We start from the raw sequence: 17,508 nt of genomic DNA, 5'->3' as shown, positions 1-17,508 counted from the left end.
TTTACTGAATATTATTACAAAAGGTATCATGTATCCACCCTGTACATGAAATTTCGCTACGTCTTCCCGTTCGGTCGTAATCGCGGCGAGAAAATGATGTAATTTCCCATGTTATTTCTTTGAAATTTCGTAATAGGTTGTCGATGGGGTGAGCAATAATCGGGGAAAGGTGTTAGCTCAATTTTTTTTACTGATTATTATTACAAAAGGTATCATGTATCCACCTTGTACATGAAATTTCGCTACGTCTTCCGCTTCGGTCGTAATCGCGGAGAGAAAATGATGTAATTTCCCATGTTATTTCTTTGAAATTTCGTAATAGGTTGTCGATGGGGTGAGCAATAATCGGGGAAAAGTGTTAGCTCAATTTTTTTTACTGAATATTATTACAAAAGGTATCATGTATCCACCCTGTACATGAAAGTTCGCTATGTCTTCCGCTTCGGTCGTAATCGCGGCGAGAAAATGATGTAATTTCCCATGTTATTTCTTTGAAATTTCGTAATAGGTTGTCGATGGGGTGAGCAATAATCGGGGAAAGGTGTTAGCTCAATTTTTTTTACTGAATATTATTACAAAAGGTATCATGTATCCACCCTGTACATGAAATTTCGCTACGTCTTCCGCTTCGGTCGTAATCGCGGCGAGAAAATGATGTAATTTCCCTTGTTATTTCTTTGAAATTTCGTAATAGGTTGTCGATGGGGTGAGCAATAATCGGGGAAAGGTGTTAGCTCAATTTTTTTTACTGAATATTATTACAAAATGTATCATGTATCCACCCTGTACATGAAATTTCGCTACGTCTTCCGCTTCGGTCGTAATCGCGGCGAGAAAATGATGTAATTTCCCATGTTATTTCTTTGAAATTTCGTAATAGGTTGTCGATGGGGTGAGCAATAATCGGGGAAAGGTGTTAGCTCAATTTTTTTTACTGAATATTATTACAAAAGGTATCATGTATCCACCCTGTACATGAAATTTCGCTACGTCTTCCGCTTCGGTCGTAATCGCGGCGAGAAAATGATGTAATTTCCCATGTTATTTCTTTGAAATTTCGTAATAGGTTGTCGATGGGGTGAGCAATAATCGGGGAAAGGTGTTAGCTCAATTTTTTTTACTGAATATTATTACAAAAGGTATCATGTATCCACCCTGTACATGAAATTTCGCTACGTCTTCCGCTTCGGTCGTAATCGCGGCGAGAAAATGATGTAATTTCCCATGTTATTTCTTTGAAATTTCGTAATAGGTTGTCGATGGGGTGAGCAATAATCGGGGAAAGGTGTTAGCTCAATTTTTTTTACTGAATATTATTACAAAAGGTATCATGTATCCACCCTGTACATGAAATTTCGCTACGTCTTCCGCTTCGGTCGTAATCGCGGCGAGAAAATGATGTAATTTCCCATGTTATTTCTTTGAAATTTCGTAATAGGTTGTCGATGGGGTGAGCAATAATCGGGGAAAGGTGTTAACTCAATTTTTTTTACTGAATATTATTACAAAAGGTATCATGTATCCACCCTGTACATGAAATTTCGCTACGTCTTCCGCTTCGGTCGTAATCGCGGCGAGAAAATGATGTAATTTCCCATGTTATTTCTTTGAAATTTCGTAGCAATAATCGGGGAAAAGTGTTAGCTCAATTTTTTTTACTGAATATTATTACAAAAGGTATGATGTATCCACCCTGTACATGAAAGTTCGCTACGTCTTCCCGTTCGGTCGTAATCGCGGCGAGAAAATGATGTAATTTCCGAAGTAAATTGTATGACATTTCGTAATAGGTTGTCGATGGGGTGATTTAAAATCGGGGAAAAGTGTTACCTAATTTTTTTTTTTACTGAATATTGTTACAAAAGGTATCAAGTATCTACCACGTAAATGACAGTTCACTCCGTCTTGTAATTGTGGCGAGAACATGATATTTCGGCGAGACCTTCCTGGTACCCCTGGCAACCTTGAGCGCGCCGATGCCCCGCAGCGTTTTTTTGGATGTCGATGGATTCCGGTGTCGCTAACATATAGAACGTTAATTATAATGTAACCGAAAAATTATATATTTTCAGCAACAAGTACTTTCCGTCCCTTCCATTCAATCTATTTTCGGTATACTATAAATGTGCACTGCTTATAGGTAAGCACTTTATTCCCTGTTATTTTAGTTTCATGAGGTGCGAGAAGTTCCATGCTTCTTCACATCATGTATTTTCAATTAAACAAACAAGACGAAATACTTCTTTAAACACTGGTTTGATAACGCCTGCCTTGTTTCCACTCACGTTCTCACACACGTTACACAAGACAGATTAAATATATATCGTGCATAAGTATAACACAATTAAACACACTTTGGTATTAATAATATTCAACTTACCACTCAATAAACAACATTATTCTTCATAAGATGTGCACGACTCCCGATCAGGATTGAACGTAAACACAACATGGCCGCCTCGGAAAATTTCCCGGATGGCCGATGATGACTGAATCCAACGTTGCAATGTCTCCGAGACGTTCCAGAAACTAGACAATGAAACTATAACATTGCAATGTTTCAGAAACAAAACTGGGACTTCATGTGATGCTTTCTGTAACGTCAACGCGAAACCAGAATGTTAGAAACGTATATGAAAGATTGCAATATTTCTGAAATATGTCTGAAACTTGGTGTGCTGTATGGGAAACGAAAGAATAGTCTTACTTATTGTTACAAACTTGCAACCCACAGCGGTAGATGTCGCAATGCATATGTATACGAGACATGTGTGTGAGTATAAGATGTCCGTCCCACTTAGCCTCAATCAAATTCCCCGCCCTTCGCCTTCTGATGTCAGCCGAAAAAAATTAATTGTTAGGCTAAATGCCTTCATTGTTAGGTTAGGCTTGTTAGATTTAATTCTCTTAGCATAAACAATAAGTTTTTGGTCAAGCCCCTAAAAATTGGAGAGGTGACTCAGTTTCTTCAGTTGTGAGCGAGCAACTTGCAAGATGGGTTGCAATACGGATGTGATGGAGTGTCAAGAAAAGGGGATATTGTGCCCTCGATGTCTGAGTGACACAAAGTGAATGAAGTATCCAGTTTGTAGGTGTGACACGACGGTCTGTTCAAAGCAGGGGTGCTCATCCCCCCGAGGCCGATGACGCACTCCCCCCCCAAAACGAACATCCCCCCGCCTTTCTAGAATAATTTACTCAAACTACTTGGGTCAGACAAAATTTGAGGAACAATATAATACAGACATTTTTAAGAAATATATGTTTACTTAAGGTATTGTTTTACAATGTAGACATTGCATATTGTATATTACTTTGACACTCATTGAATTAATATTTTACATAAATGATAATAACTTCTGACATTGCAAAGTTTTTGCAGCAAACTTATTGATACTTTTCTCATTTTGCACCACTTTTAAAATATCGAACTGGATGGAATTAAGTGGAATTAACCACTCATCAGCCATACACTAACGTAATTTGTTTTTAATGGCTCTTGTTGCTGCTTGATTGATTAATTTGCTTTATTTTACTTCACTTTCTGTGCCACTTTTGGCTAATTTGCGAATATGGGGATGAGTGATGATATGATGAAATTGATGAATTTACCCTCACAAACATCCATGCCCAGGCCAAGATTCGAACCGGAGACCCCTGGCGTCGTAGCGCGATGTGCTAACCACTCCGCCACGTGGTCCGGCTTAATGACTCTTGTGACGCTCATTGTACCTCTTGAACTTGTCACTGGTATGGAGACCAGAATTTTATACAATAACTACTGTTCCGTCAATCGCAAAACAGTATGTAAAAGGCCAACCAGCGCCATCTCTTGGCGTTAAGAATTACTAAAAACAATAGAACATCGTCGAGCGTAAGCAGAGACAGACACTTGCACGCGAAAAGATCGCCTTTCACAACGCTACGTACTTTCATGTATTTTTATGTATATTTACAGTTCGCTTATATTTTTATACAATATATCCACGTATAATCATTACGCGAGTGTTGTTTTTTATCATAACCTCAGCGGTGAAGGAAGACGACAGTCCGGAGCCGCAACATTTTGGTCCTCCAAATCCGGATGCAACGAGATTGAGCCCGCCATGGACGTCAACCGTCGCATCGCAGCAGCAACAACAAGGTAGGTAGTGAGTGCATGCAAGATTCGTCACTTTCCTATTTAATTACATCCTCACACCCTTAGTGTTACCCTGTGTTAGTGTTCAGTGAAGTGTAAGTGAACTTTCAATACTGCAACGAACAGTTCCAGTGCATCGGTGTCGTGACAAAACAGTTTGAATTCTCGTTAGCAACAATGAATGCAGAGAGACTGAAAGAGCTTATCTTTAAGCGGGGACAAGTAAAGGCTCGAGTTACGCGTTTCAGAGCATACATTGATAGTCTCACAGAAGAGCATGGAATCGCACAATTAACATTACGTCACGAGAAATTTGTTGAATCGTGGAAAGACTTCGAAAACATTCAGTCAGAAATTGAACTTTTGCAAGATGAGTCATTACAGGAACAGGAAGGTCAAGAAAGGGAACACTTCGAAAATGCATATTTTGAGTTAGCAGCGCGCGCACAAACTGTACTCCAGTCGCACGCAACGTCTAAAATTCACAATGAAGTGCGGAAAGAAACACAGGACAATATTGCAGTGAAATTGCCAGTGATAAATCTACCGTTATTTCACGGACATTATGATGAATGGTTGTCATTTTTTGACACGTTTCAAGCACTAATTCATAACAATTCGTCATTGCAAGCTATTCAGAAATTTCACTATTTGCGTTCTTCGCTGCGAGGGGAAGCACTTGAAGTCATTCAAGCGCTCGAGATCTCTGCACAGAATTACGAAACGGCGTGGTCACTTTTAAAGGAGCGGTTTGAAAACAAAAGGTACATTGTAAACAAACACGTAAAGGCATTGTTTGATTTACCGCCTGTAGAAAGGGAATCGGCTACCGCTTTGAAGCGACTTCTAGACAGCATAGTGAAACATTTACGTGCTTTAAAATCGCTTGGTCAACCGACAGAAAATTGGGACGCTCTTCTCTTGCATTTAGTCACAAATAAATTAGATAGCGCTACTCATAAAGAATGGGAAGAAACAATTCCAGGTACTGAACTTCCGTCGATGTCAGAACTCATTCAGTTTCTGCAACAAAGGTGTCAAGTTCTAGATGCCGTAGATAACAATCGGCCCACACAAAATAAACCTCTGTTTCGCAACAAAGGCTCTTATTCTCAGAAGAGTGGATCGGAAAGTAAGAATACGTTTAAAACAAACGTTCATCTTTCATACAATGAACCAAAGTGCAGGTTTTGTAATCAAGCACACTTCATTTATCAGTGCACTTCATTCAAAGCAAAATCAGTACCAGAGCGAATAAATGTAGTAAAGCGTCTTTCACTTTGCCTCAATTGTTTAAAAGCTGGACACAGATCTGAGACGTGCCCTTCAGGTAATTGTAAGATTTGCAATTCAAGGCACAATTCCCTACTGCATTTTTCCCAACAGTCATCATCACGCAGCGCATCATCATCGTCGTCTTCTCAATCAGAAAACTACGTCACTCCGAGTGCAGGGCGGAGAGATACAGAATCCGTTACATGTGTAACACAGAATACTCAGAAACAAACAAATGTAATGTTGTGTACAGCAGTTGTTTATGTTAGTAATGCACAAGGATCATATTATAGTTGTCGAGCGCTTCTCGATTCGGCATCGCAATCAAACTTTATCAGTTCGAGAATGGCGCAAATGTTGAAATTGAAAAGAACGAACAGGGTGTCTCACATAAATGGAATAGGCGCATCAGAATCAAAGGCGTGTCACAGCGTTCAAGCCACTGTCAAATCAAGATTTAATGCTTATTCTGCCACATTAGAATTTGTCGTTCTGCCTGAAATCACACAAGAACTGCCAGCACTTCCGATTAATATCCACAATTGGAATATTCCACAGAATATTCATTTGGCAGATCCACAATTCAATACACCTCAAAGAGTAGACTTACTGATCGGAGCGGGAATATTCTTTGATCTGCTTTGTATAGGTCAAATACGTCTCGCACCAGGGTTGCCAACTCTACAGAAAACCACTTTCGGATGGATCGTGGGAGGTAAATATGATATTACGTCACATCATGCATCGCCAAACGTATGTTGTCTTAGCGTAGAAGAACGAATCGAGGATCAACTGCAAAGATTCTGGTCACTTGAAGAATGCAACGTTAAGCCTAGCTTATCCGCAGAAGAGATTGCTTGTGAAGAACATTTTAAGGCTAATTTCAAGAGAGATGAAACTGGAAGATTTATTGTTAGATTGCCAGTAAAGGACAGCATAAGTAAATTAGGTGATTCAAAGGAAATAGCAACCAGAAGATTTCATTTGATGGAGAAGAGGCTCGTCAAGAATCCAGAATTGAAGGATGCTTATGTCAATTTCATGAACGAATATGAAAGTTTTAATCACATGCAACGTATTGAGAAAGATGAATGTCACATTTCAGAATGTTTCTTGCCTCATCATTGCGTAACCAAGGAAACAAGCTCCACATCGAAGCACCGTGTTGTTTTCGATGCCTCATGCAAAACTTCCAGTGGATTATCACTCAACGATATTCTAATGGTGGGACCTACAATACAAGATGACATATTCGCTATTGTCACACGATTTAGGCAACACAAATACGTCATTACTTGTGACATTCAGAAAATGTATAGGCAAATACAAGTTCATTCGGAAGATACATGTCTACAGAAGATTCTTTGGCGTGATGACCCACAGAAACCTCTCAAAACATTTCAACTCTCAACAGTGACGTATGGGACAGCTTCAGCGCCATTTCTTGCTACGAGATTTCTTGAACAACTTGCATTAGATGAAAAACAGGACTTTCCAAAGGCTGCAGAAGTCGTACTCAGAGATATCTACGTTGATGATATTCTAACAGGTTCCAATACAAAGGAAGAAATATTAGAATTGCAGAACAATCTCATCGCATTATTACAGCGTGGAGGATTTCAATTGAGAAAATGGTGTGCTAATGACCCAACATTATTATCTCACATTCCAGTAGAACATCAAGAAACAAAACTAGATCACATTGATGAAGCACAACAAACTATAAGGAGTTTAGGATTATTATGGAATCCAACCACAGATGAATTTTACTTCACAATAAAGGATACAAATCGAAGTGAAAGAATTTCCAAACGATCTATTTTATCCACCATTGGTGGTATCTTCGACCCATTAGGAATAATAGGACCCGTCATACTCAAAGCAAAGGTATTTCTTCAACATCTGTGGAGACTGAAACTAGATTGGGATGAAACATTACCATCATCACTGCATTCAGAATGGGATCACTTTCGCAAGGAACTACCACAGCTAGAGAAACTTCATGTTCCCAGATGGACAATGACCGAACCAACATCAGAAGTAGAGATACACGGATTCAGCGACGCATCTGAGCTTGGTTATGGAGCATGCATTTACATTAAATGCAAGGATTCAAATGGACATATCACGTCTACTTTACTTTGTTCGAAATCTCGCGTTGCCCCTCTAAAAAAGGTAACTTTACCACGTTTGGAACTTTGTGGAGCATTACTTCTTGCCAGACTTACACACAAGGTCACAGAAGCTCTAAAATGGACAGGAATGAAGATTGTTCTATGGTCAGACTCTACTATTGTACTAGCTTGGCTGAAAGCGCCTTCATCACAATGGAAAACTTTCGTGGCCAACAGAGTGGCTGAAATACAGAAACTGACAAGCAGTTACGAATGGAGACATGTAAGAACTCAAGACAATCCAGCAGATCATATTTCAAGAGGCTTGTTACCATCACAAATGCCAAATGCTAAATCTTGGTGGCATGGACCATCATGGCTAACAAATGAACTTATTGATCACAATGAGATTACAGTTGAACCTCAAGATTTACCTGAACAAAGGAAAACTACAGTCGCCTTAACAACTACAAAGTCATTTGAGTTACTTGAACGATACTCCACATTAGAAAGATTACAGAGAGTAACAGCGTATTGTATGAGATTCTCTCACAACTCAAGAAAGCTACAGCAGGAACGACAGTTTGGACCATTGACAACAACTGAACTGCAATCAGCTATTACATGCTTAATAAAACTTACTCAAGAACAAGAATTTCAACCAGAGTTGCAAGCTCTCAAAAGTAAAGCAGAACTACCCAAGTCAAGCAGACTACTTAACTTAAATCCGTTTCTCGACAAGAATCAGGTAATTAGGGTGGGCGGAAAAACTGCAGCATCTGAAAATGCATATGACCAAAAATATCCAATTATTCTACCTGCAAACTCCAGATTGACTATTTTGATTGCTGAAAATGAGCACAGAAGACTACTCCACGCTGGACCTCAACTTCTGCTGACGTCACTAAGACAATCGTATTGGCCCCTCAGTGGACGTAACTTAACCAGAAAAATTGTACATCAGTGCATTGTTTGCTTCAAAAACAAACCGAAGACATTTGAACAGCTGATGGGAGACCTTCCAAGAGAAAGAGTGACACCAAGTAAACCATTTTTACACAGCGGTGTAGATTATTGCGGTCCAATTTACATCAAAACCAACAATCGTCGTGGCAGCAGACTAGAAAAGGCTTACATCGCAATTTTTGTCTGCCTAGCTACAAAGGCTGTACATATCGAACTAGTCAGCAACTTAACTACAGATTCATTTATTGGAGCATTGAAACGATTCATCTCTCGACGAGGAAGATGTGCTAAAATTTTCTCTGATAATGCAACAAACTTTGTAGGTGCAAAACGTGAATTACGAGAGTTACAAACATTATTCATGTCACAAGTTCATCAAGAAAAGGTTCAGAATTTCCTAGCTTCTGACAACATTGAATGGCATTTCATACCCCCAAGGTCAGCAAGTATGGGAGGCCTCTGGGAAGCTGCAGTGAAGTCGCTGAAGTATCACTTGAAGAGGATAATAGGAAACGCTTCATTCACTTACGAAGAGACTTACACATATCTAACACTCATCGAAGCTTGCTTAAATTCTAGACCCTTGACTCCTTTATCTAATGACCCGAATGACCTCAACCCTTTAACCCCTGGCCATTTTCTAGTTGGTGAGGCACTCACTACCATTTCCGAACCTGATTTGAACTTAATTCCAGTGAATAGACTATCCAGGTGGCAGCATATGCAACAGTTATATCAACATTTTTGGAACAGGTGGTCACGTGAATATCTCACAAATCTTCAACAACGATCTAAATGGAAACGGAAGAACACTAATCTACGCGTTGGAGACCTGGTCTTACTCAAAGAAGACAACCTTCCCCCCTTGAGCTGGAAGTTAGGAAGAATCATCGAGCTACATCCTGGAGGTGATGGACTTGTTCGGGTGGTATCCATAAAAACAATCCACGGCCAGACGAAGAGAGCAGTCGGGAGGCTGTGCCCCCTTCCAGTGTAGTGTAACTAGTTTGACTTAATTAGGTTGAAGGCAGTGCCTTCAAGGTGGGCGGCATGTTCCGTCAATCGCAAAACAGTATGTAAAAGGCCAACCAGCGCCATCTCTTGGCGTTAAGAATTACTAAAAACAATAGAACATCGTCGAGCGTAAGCAGAGACAGACACTTGCACGCGAAAAGATCGCCTTTCACAACGCTACGTACTTTCATGTATTTTTATGTATATTTACAGTTCGCTTATATTTTTATACAATATATCCACGTATAATCATTACGCGAGTGTTGTTTTTTATCATAACCTCAGCGGTGAAGGAAGACGACAGTCCGGAGCCGCAACAACTACAAATTTGAAAAGGTCGAGAACTGGACAACAACACTGTATGATTTAAGAAAGCTAGTCTTAACCCATTTCTGCTGATCCATAACTTATTCAGAACCCGTCATGCCGTCTGTACCTAAACTTTCTAACAGAAGATGACATCAAGAGATCAATTTCTTCCATCCATTGAAATAAATCAAACGAAACGACCCCATCCCACATATTTGTTTGACGATATATAGAATTGGTAGCTATAAAGTATAAAAATTTCCCCCCAATATTCCCATGACGGGGGCGCGTCATGTATCTCCCTCGTGGGCACCCCTTGGTCAAAGTGTGTACAAGCATTACTAAAGCAATCAAGGCAAAATTTAGTGTAGAATTTATTTATTTTTACTCTAAAACGTAACATTTCCACCCTCGAACAAGGTCTTCCTCAGGCAAAGTTTCACATTAATTTGATCTAAATATCCATCATCTTATATATACACTTGCAGATCATACACAAAACAACATAAAGGCGCCAGTCCTTATCTTAGACATTTCCTGTCAGGAATTCCTGAGTGTGGAATCTCCAATCTCCTGACAGGTAATAGACACTCTACTTGACAGGTGATTGACAGGTACCAGGCAAGTGTCTGTGCCTTATCAAATACTCTCCATCTGGGCCTGGACAGGTTCCTTATCTCCTGGACTTCTTCTCCTCCTATTTTCTTTCTTCGTTTTTCTTCCTTCTTTCCACCTTCCTCTCTGTCATCTTTTCCACTCTTTCTAACACTCCTTTCCATTTTATTTATCTTCAGTCCCCCATTTCAGTTCATACTGTCTTCTCTTTTTTATCTATTTCCTTGGCCTCTTTCCACTTCCTCACTATTCCTTTCTTCTCCCTCCCTAGCTTTCTTCCATTCTATGTCGGGTCCTATTTCTTTTGTGTGCTTCAGTATAGCATTTTCCTCTCTCTAAAGTTTTACATCATCCTTATGTTGCCTTAACTTATCTATCAGTCTCTTTTTCGTTTCCCTTATGTACACACTATCACATTCCATGCACTGAACCTCATATATAATCATTTCCTCTTCTTCTTCTCTGTTTTCGTCCTTCTTCTTGTTCGCTATCATTAAAACGCTGCGGCCTTCCTCTCTGTATGTCTGTATGTCCATTTTTCTCAGTACTTTGCTTATCTTCCCTGTGGCTTTCCCCATACTCCTTATGCCAAACCACTTCTCTTTTTCTTTCTCTTCCCTGTCTCCTGTTTCTTTATCTTCCTTCTTCTTCTTCTTTCTACTTCTGTTTACGTCAAGTCTGTCTTCCTTTTGTAACCGTTCTTTTCTAGCTGCTTCCGTAGGCTCTCTATTATGCTTTCTTTCCTCTTTTATTTCAAGCTCCAACAATATCCTTCTTGTTTCTCTTATATTTCTTTCACAAATATGTTAAGCCTCCTCCTTGTTCCCCTCCATATGCCAAAGCAATCATTCACATATCTGATGAACAGAATTATCTTTTACCCTCCTTTCTCGATCACTTTGTTTTCCCACTCGTTCATTACCAATTCTGTTAACACTGGGCTTAAGCTAGATCCAATATTTAAGCCTTCACTCATTTTCATTTTTATCCCCCACTTTGCAGTAACCATTATCCAAAGGAGTTTGCAGTGCTTTCACTACGCGGTCACCGTCCCATTCTCCTATTATTTTTTGTCCCATACTTCTCCTTAACAATTTCCACTATGTGTCTCCTCTTGATGCTCGTGAACATGCTTTTTACATCTAGGCTAAATATAGTCGTCTTTTCTCCACTCACTTTCAGTCCTTTAGTTCCATCACTTGCTCACCGTTCCTCACTGTTCTACTCTCTTGTTCTTCCACTAACACTCCAATTATCTTCTTTAACTTCTTCTCAAAGGGCTCCAAAACATTGTTCCTCCAATCCATTACTGGTCTCAACTTTATCTCCTCTTTGCTTATCTTGGGAAAGCCTTTCAAACAGGGTAGTCTTCCTGCCTCCTTTATGCACTTTTTAAATCCTCTCCTCCCACAGTCTTTTATATCTGCTCTCTAATATTTTGTTCTTCTTCTGAACCACAAATCTCCTCATAGTTGTCCCCCCTTTAGCTCTTGAAACATCCTCTCGTACCATTCTTTTTCCATAACTACAATCGCTCCTCCCTTATCCGCCTCTTCCACCACCTTGCCTTGATTTTCTCCATGCCTTCCCTTTCTTTCTGACATAAATTATCTAATATTCTCTGCTTTTCCATTTATTTGTTCAATATAACTGCCGCCTTCCTTCTAATCTTGTGCCTTTCTACCTCTTCTTTTATGTGGAGCACTGTTTCCTCGATGCCATATATAACTTCTTCATAGTCTACATTTCTCTCCTTCACTTTGAAACCTCTTTCAAAAAGGCTTCCTCTTATTCCGATATGTCTGCCTTCCCGATTACAACCACGTGTGATATGATCTGATGAACCTCGTTTTTCATTTTTGCTTTTCACCAATGATGTGATGTGTAAAACGCAGGTACATTGAAATCTTTTATCCGAAATGTGTTGCAGGTATTGTCCAAGTTGAGTGGGTGTTGAAATTTGTACTACAATATGTAATGAATATTTCTTAGCGTTACATTAGTTGGCATACTACTATTCAAAATGCTGTAAGGCATCTTCTAACCGGGTTTTCTTATGTTGCTGTTATTACCCCGACTGTAATACAGTGACCTTTTTGAAGGTTTTCTGATATTCATATAAAGTATTTCAGATTGTAGCCATGTGCACACAGACCTCCCCGATGGCGCAGTGGTAGCGTCGTCTCCTTGTAATCAAGGGGTCCCGGGTTCGATACCCGGTGGAGGCACAAGTGGTTCGGATCCCACTTTAAACTGTAGGTCCAGTCCCAATTAGCCTTACTGTGCATAAAGTGGACTTAAAACAACAAATCAAATCACATCAAACCATGTGCACACAGGGTGGATAAAAATCATGCTTTTTATTTTTAAAAATACATTTTTGATGATTCTTTTTATATTTGAGACTCTTTTAATTTAAATCAATTTTTTATAGAAAGGCTTCTCTGAGAAACGAACCTGTAAAATATTTGAACAGTTTGATTAAAGCAAATAAAAAAAAATATATGTAAATGTATATTTTTCTGTTTCTGATACTGTACTCGTATATATGAACGTACTATGGAAATGTTTGTTTAGTGTATTAATGAAACTATACTATTTTCAGTAACTTTTCCTCCAGTAGAAATGAAACATACTGTACTGTATAATTGTAACTTAAATTATATTTTTTGTCTTTCTGGCTGAATTTTTTAATTTTTTAATGATAGTTTGCAAAATATCAGTTGCCATGTTTATTTAAAGTTTAATGATAATGACACTATTTACGGTTAAACATGATTTGTACTTGTTATGTAATTCCACACAAAATGCTTGCCCTTTTGCGCATAAAAAATATTGAATTATCAAGTGTGTTTACATATTACATTTTATTTGGTACTTTCACCAAAAGTGATTCTGATATCTACAAAATTTTCATATACCTTATTTTATATATTATTTGTTTAAAGTGATTTCTAAAGAAAAATCATCTGATTTAAATCAATCAATTCGCCATTTACACTCGTATTTTGAAATATTCTTACTTAACTAAGAAGGAGACCTACTTATGGACTGAATAAATGCATATATTCCTTACCTCTCCCAGGTGTTTCCTCTTGCTCCAATAAACTGAAACCCATGAATGGAACTTTTCTTCATGTATTCTTTCACACTACGTCCACTATAAAAAGATAACATTGTAAATTGTATTTCTTGATGCAAAGATATCTTCAATTCAAATGGCGCAAATTAATAAACAACAATTAAACAACAAAATATTGAAAATATGCAAGATCATAATGGTAAGTCATTCGAGGAGAGATACCACAGCTAGAAACTATTGGCTAAAAAACCTACATTTTTTAGTCTAATGGTATAGTTTTATATTTTTGACACATCCTTCATTTAGTCCTGTTTCCATGGATCATGTTGCAATTTCTATAAATAAAATACAACCTGAAACTTGAGCCATGTCGTTAAATGATGCTTTTGATCGTCTCTCTTCAGAATTAAAGCTGAGATGTTCCACATGATAAATATTGTTTAACGTAAACCGAAATAGTTTAGAATAGAGATTCATTTAGAGAAACATGTGCATTATTAAAATCAATCTTTTCATTGCATGAAAGCAAAACATTTTAAAATCATTACATGACATATAAACAAGAGATAAATTTCTTGTCTCAACTTGTATTCTTCTTCGCGCATATTGTCCCTTAGTCAATGATTTCTTACTTCTCGCCTGTAATTTCTTCCATTTTACTCACGATTTTGCGAAATATGTTAAATTATTTATTTTTGAAAATTACTACAGTTATTCTATCTAAGTAAATTTGGAATAAAAAAAATTGGAACATCTCTTCTCAGATTAAATTAATGAGTCATCTCTCCTTTCTCTGAAACGTAGCATTTGTTCGTTTCTCTAAGGAGAGATGTTCCGCTCTGTCGTGGTCGTCGAAAAGACGGCATCTTTGTACGTATCGTTCCCCATTTAGCACAAAACGGGGCCAAATTACTATCTGCGTCAAAAATACTGAACCCTCGGTTTAAGTGCTTATAAAGTTTTACTCCAAAGGATGAAAAAAATCAATTATACCTAATTAAAAAGCCAAAAGTATCTGCTTTTAGAAAAGAGCATGACAAAGTGAACGCCGCTGTCTGTTCTCTATTTAGACAAAATATACGTAAAAAGTGTAGTTTTCTTGTGTTTTTTATGCAAGTCGAATTCATGTAGCTTCTTGTAAACTTGTAAAAATATGTATTTTTTTGTCATTGAAGCTTGTTTATCTGAAAATATCTTAGCCATATTGGTGCTATCATCTGTGGAACAGTCACAATTTCGACTTAATTACGATGTTGCAAGCTCGGTAATGATGAGATGATCAGCTTAATGGTAATGCAATTGCAATTGCAATGTACGTACATGAAAATTATGGCCGTGGAATAAAATTCAGATTTCCTCATCTCATTCATGCAAACTGTGTGAATTGAAAGCAACAGACAGAAATTACTCGGATAAATGGCGGCGTTTAGGAATCAGTCGTATTGTAAGGATGCCGATTAGTCTCCTGTTTACGTCTGGCGAGTTAGGTGGCCAAATGTTTGGTGTGATGTGGTCATCATCCGAACATGTGGCCACCTAACTTGCCAGACGAGAACAGGAGGCTAATTGGTATCCCTACAATACGACTGATTCCTAAGAACCGCCATTATCCGAGTAATGTCTAACATCAATAAGGACCATTTCATTCGTGTATAGATCCCAGTTTAAACTATAGGTCCAGTTCCAATTAGCCTTACTGTGCACAAAGTGGACTTAAAACAGTAACTCAATCAATCAATCAATCATGACAGTTCATGAACTCACGCATTGCTGTTCCTGCCTTGAGAAATACAAATTCTCCATCCATAACAACATTCACGTTGCTTCATACCAATAAAGCGATTTCTTTGTACATTCCTTCTGCATTTCTGTCTCCACATTGCTCCATTATTTTCTGGCATCGGTGGCTTTTTTCTGGTCACTCTGCAACTTACAGCAGCGAAGAAGAACATTTCAACAACCGTTAGGATGCTGCAGCCAAGGAAGAAACTAACCGTGCCTCCGAAAGATGCTGGAAAAATGACGGACATTCTAACAGCAAGTAGACTCACAGTGATTAGAATTATAATGTTATCATTTAAATTAATACAATTTGTAACGTTTTCTCAAATAAAATCTTTCATGGTGTAGAGAGCATGATTTAATTATAAGATATGAACGTTAAATTTCTCAAGAGTGTAAAATGATAAATGTATCTTATACTTATTGCAACATTAGTTTATTTAGAATTTATATTTTTTTAAGTTTTATGTGGAGTTCTTATCTTGAATAACCAGGTATTGATTAAACACTTGTACAGAATGAATTTGATCGCTTAGATAGATGAAGGTGCACTTTAAACATTTTCCCCTTCAATAAATGATTGCAATATTGCTCTACTAAATCTTATGTTGTTTGTGTCACGTAATTCCCTTGCAGGAATCCTGGATCCTTGATATCACATTCATTGTGCATTATGTGAATCCCTGAAACCCTGTTAATTCCCTCCGTTCATTTACACTCTGAGAATTATTATAACTGATGAGTTTTCTACATGTAATTAATTAATTAATTGAATCAATCAATTTGGTGCTAAGTAAGAATATATTTTGAAATCTTACGTTTTCAAACAGTGGAAAGTTCAGATTATTTTGAAGAAAAGTGGAACATGATTTCAATAAAAAGAAATCGAGTAATATACATTGTAAGTAAGTGTTGTCAAAGGGGTTGGCTGAATTAGAATTGAGATTTTTTAAAATACGTAATCCGGAGCAAAACTGGAGAATCCGGTTTTCGGAGGCTAACGGGATTTCGGAGGCAATCAAGACTTCGGATTTATTTTTGCCTGCAGAAGCGTATTCTGGTGAGCCGCCACTTTCTTAGAAGAATTTGAGTCGAGAGAATTGTGAATACGCACCTGTGTATATGAGCAATATTTTGAAGGGTTCTGGAAAATATCGCCATGTGCCTGGCAAATACAAAGAGACTTGTGGGACAGTAAACTACGAAATTAATTGCAGCACGACAATGAACTATTCAAGTTAATAACTTTGTCCTCAAAGACGTACTTCCCATAGCTCTTGCCTAGTGTTGCGGCGGGTGACCTACAAGCTGCCAAGGGAAGTGGGGGAGCGGAGAATACGCCGCAGGCCAGCTAGACAACAGCGGTGGCGCTGAGAGTTACGACGGGTCGAGAGGACACACCTCTTTCTACATGCTGTTGTGTGTTTCTTATCGCGCTGGATTCGTCGCTTCCCCGCTCCCCACTTGCTTTTCCATAATGAATGCTGCCCACCCCACCGTAAGACAACATAAGAAATGAGTAGTCAGAGCAGTAAAATTTGCTTGATCCAAAACAGATGCCGTAACTTGGTGACGAGGTTTCTCGCTGGTGTGCAATGCTCCTTGTATTTGCAAGAAACCAACCACATGATATCGTCGCGACTTCGTGGCGACAAATTTTTTACCAAATTCTCTAAACTTGAATCGTTCAAACACAGTTACGATTCACCATAAAAATTATTAGTGAATCTACTGGCAAAAACAATGCATTTAAATTGCAATAAGGCATTAAATGCAATGGAAAATAGAAAGCTCTAGCTTGTTCTGGGCTTGAATTTAAAATATACTGCGGTACAACCAAAACCTAGCAGGCCTACCTAGGTCTGATCGTGAAATGAGTAGCCGAGAGTTAAAATAAAGCACATTAAGAGCTTCATTAACAAATTCGATCAGAAAAAAATGAAAGGTGGCAAAACTTATTGTGAATCCTGATTGCCTTCGAAATGCTGATTGTCTCTGAAATCTGTTTTTCCCTCTGAAATACATTTTCCTCCGAAATCCGTGTGATCTTCGAAACCTGTTTTCCCTCCGAAATCCGGTTGCCTCCGAAATACATTTTCCCATCAAAATGTGGATTGCCTCCGAAATGGGAATTCCCTTCGAAATCCGGAATCCCGCAGAAATTTTAATTTTTCCTAAAACGAAATTCCGGATATTTTGGCTATCCCTAG

At 38.4% G+C, this 17,508-nt stretch overlaps 1 protein-coding gene across 1 annotated transcript; it reads left to right on the top strand.

The window, feature by feature from the left end:
• Nucleotides 1–5,761: 5,761 nt before the first annotated feature.
• Nucleotides 5,762–9,493, top strand: LOC145992443 (uncharacterized). The gene has a single exon (XM_083128828.1). The coding sequence runs from the start codon at nt 5,762–5,764 to the stop codon at nt 9,491–9,493; it is 3,732 nt and encodes a 1,243-aa protein (XP_082984954.1).
• Nucleotides 9,494–17,508: the final 8,015 nt, after the last annotated feature.

This window comes from Lepisma saccharinum, chromosome 9 (genome assembly GCF_977018435.1).
Source record: "Lepisma saccharinum chromosome 9, izLepSacc3.1, whole genome shotgun sequence".
NCBI lineage: Eukaryota > Metazoa > Arthropoda > Insecta > Zygentoma > Lepismatidae > Lepisma > Lepisma saccharinum.
This window is presented reverse-complemented; position numbering and strand designations above follow the sequence as displayed.

Coding starts and splice junctions, on each gene's coding strand:
- LOC145992443 (XM_083128828.1), top strand. CDS start 5,762: ATGGCGCAAATGTTGAAATTGAAAAGAACGAACAGGGTGTCTCACATA.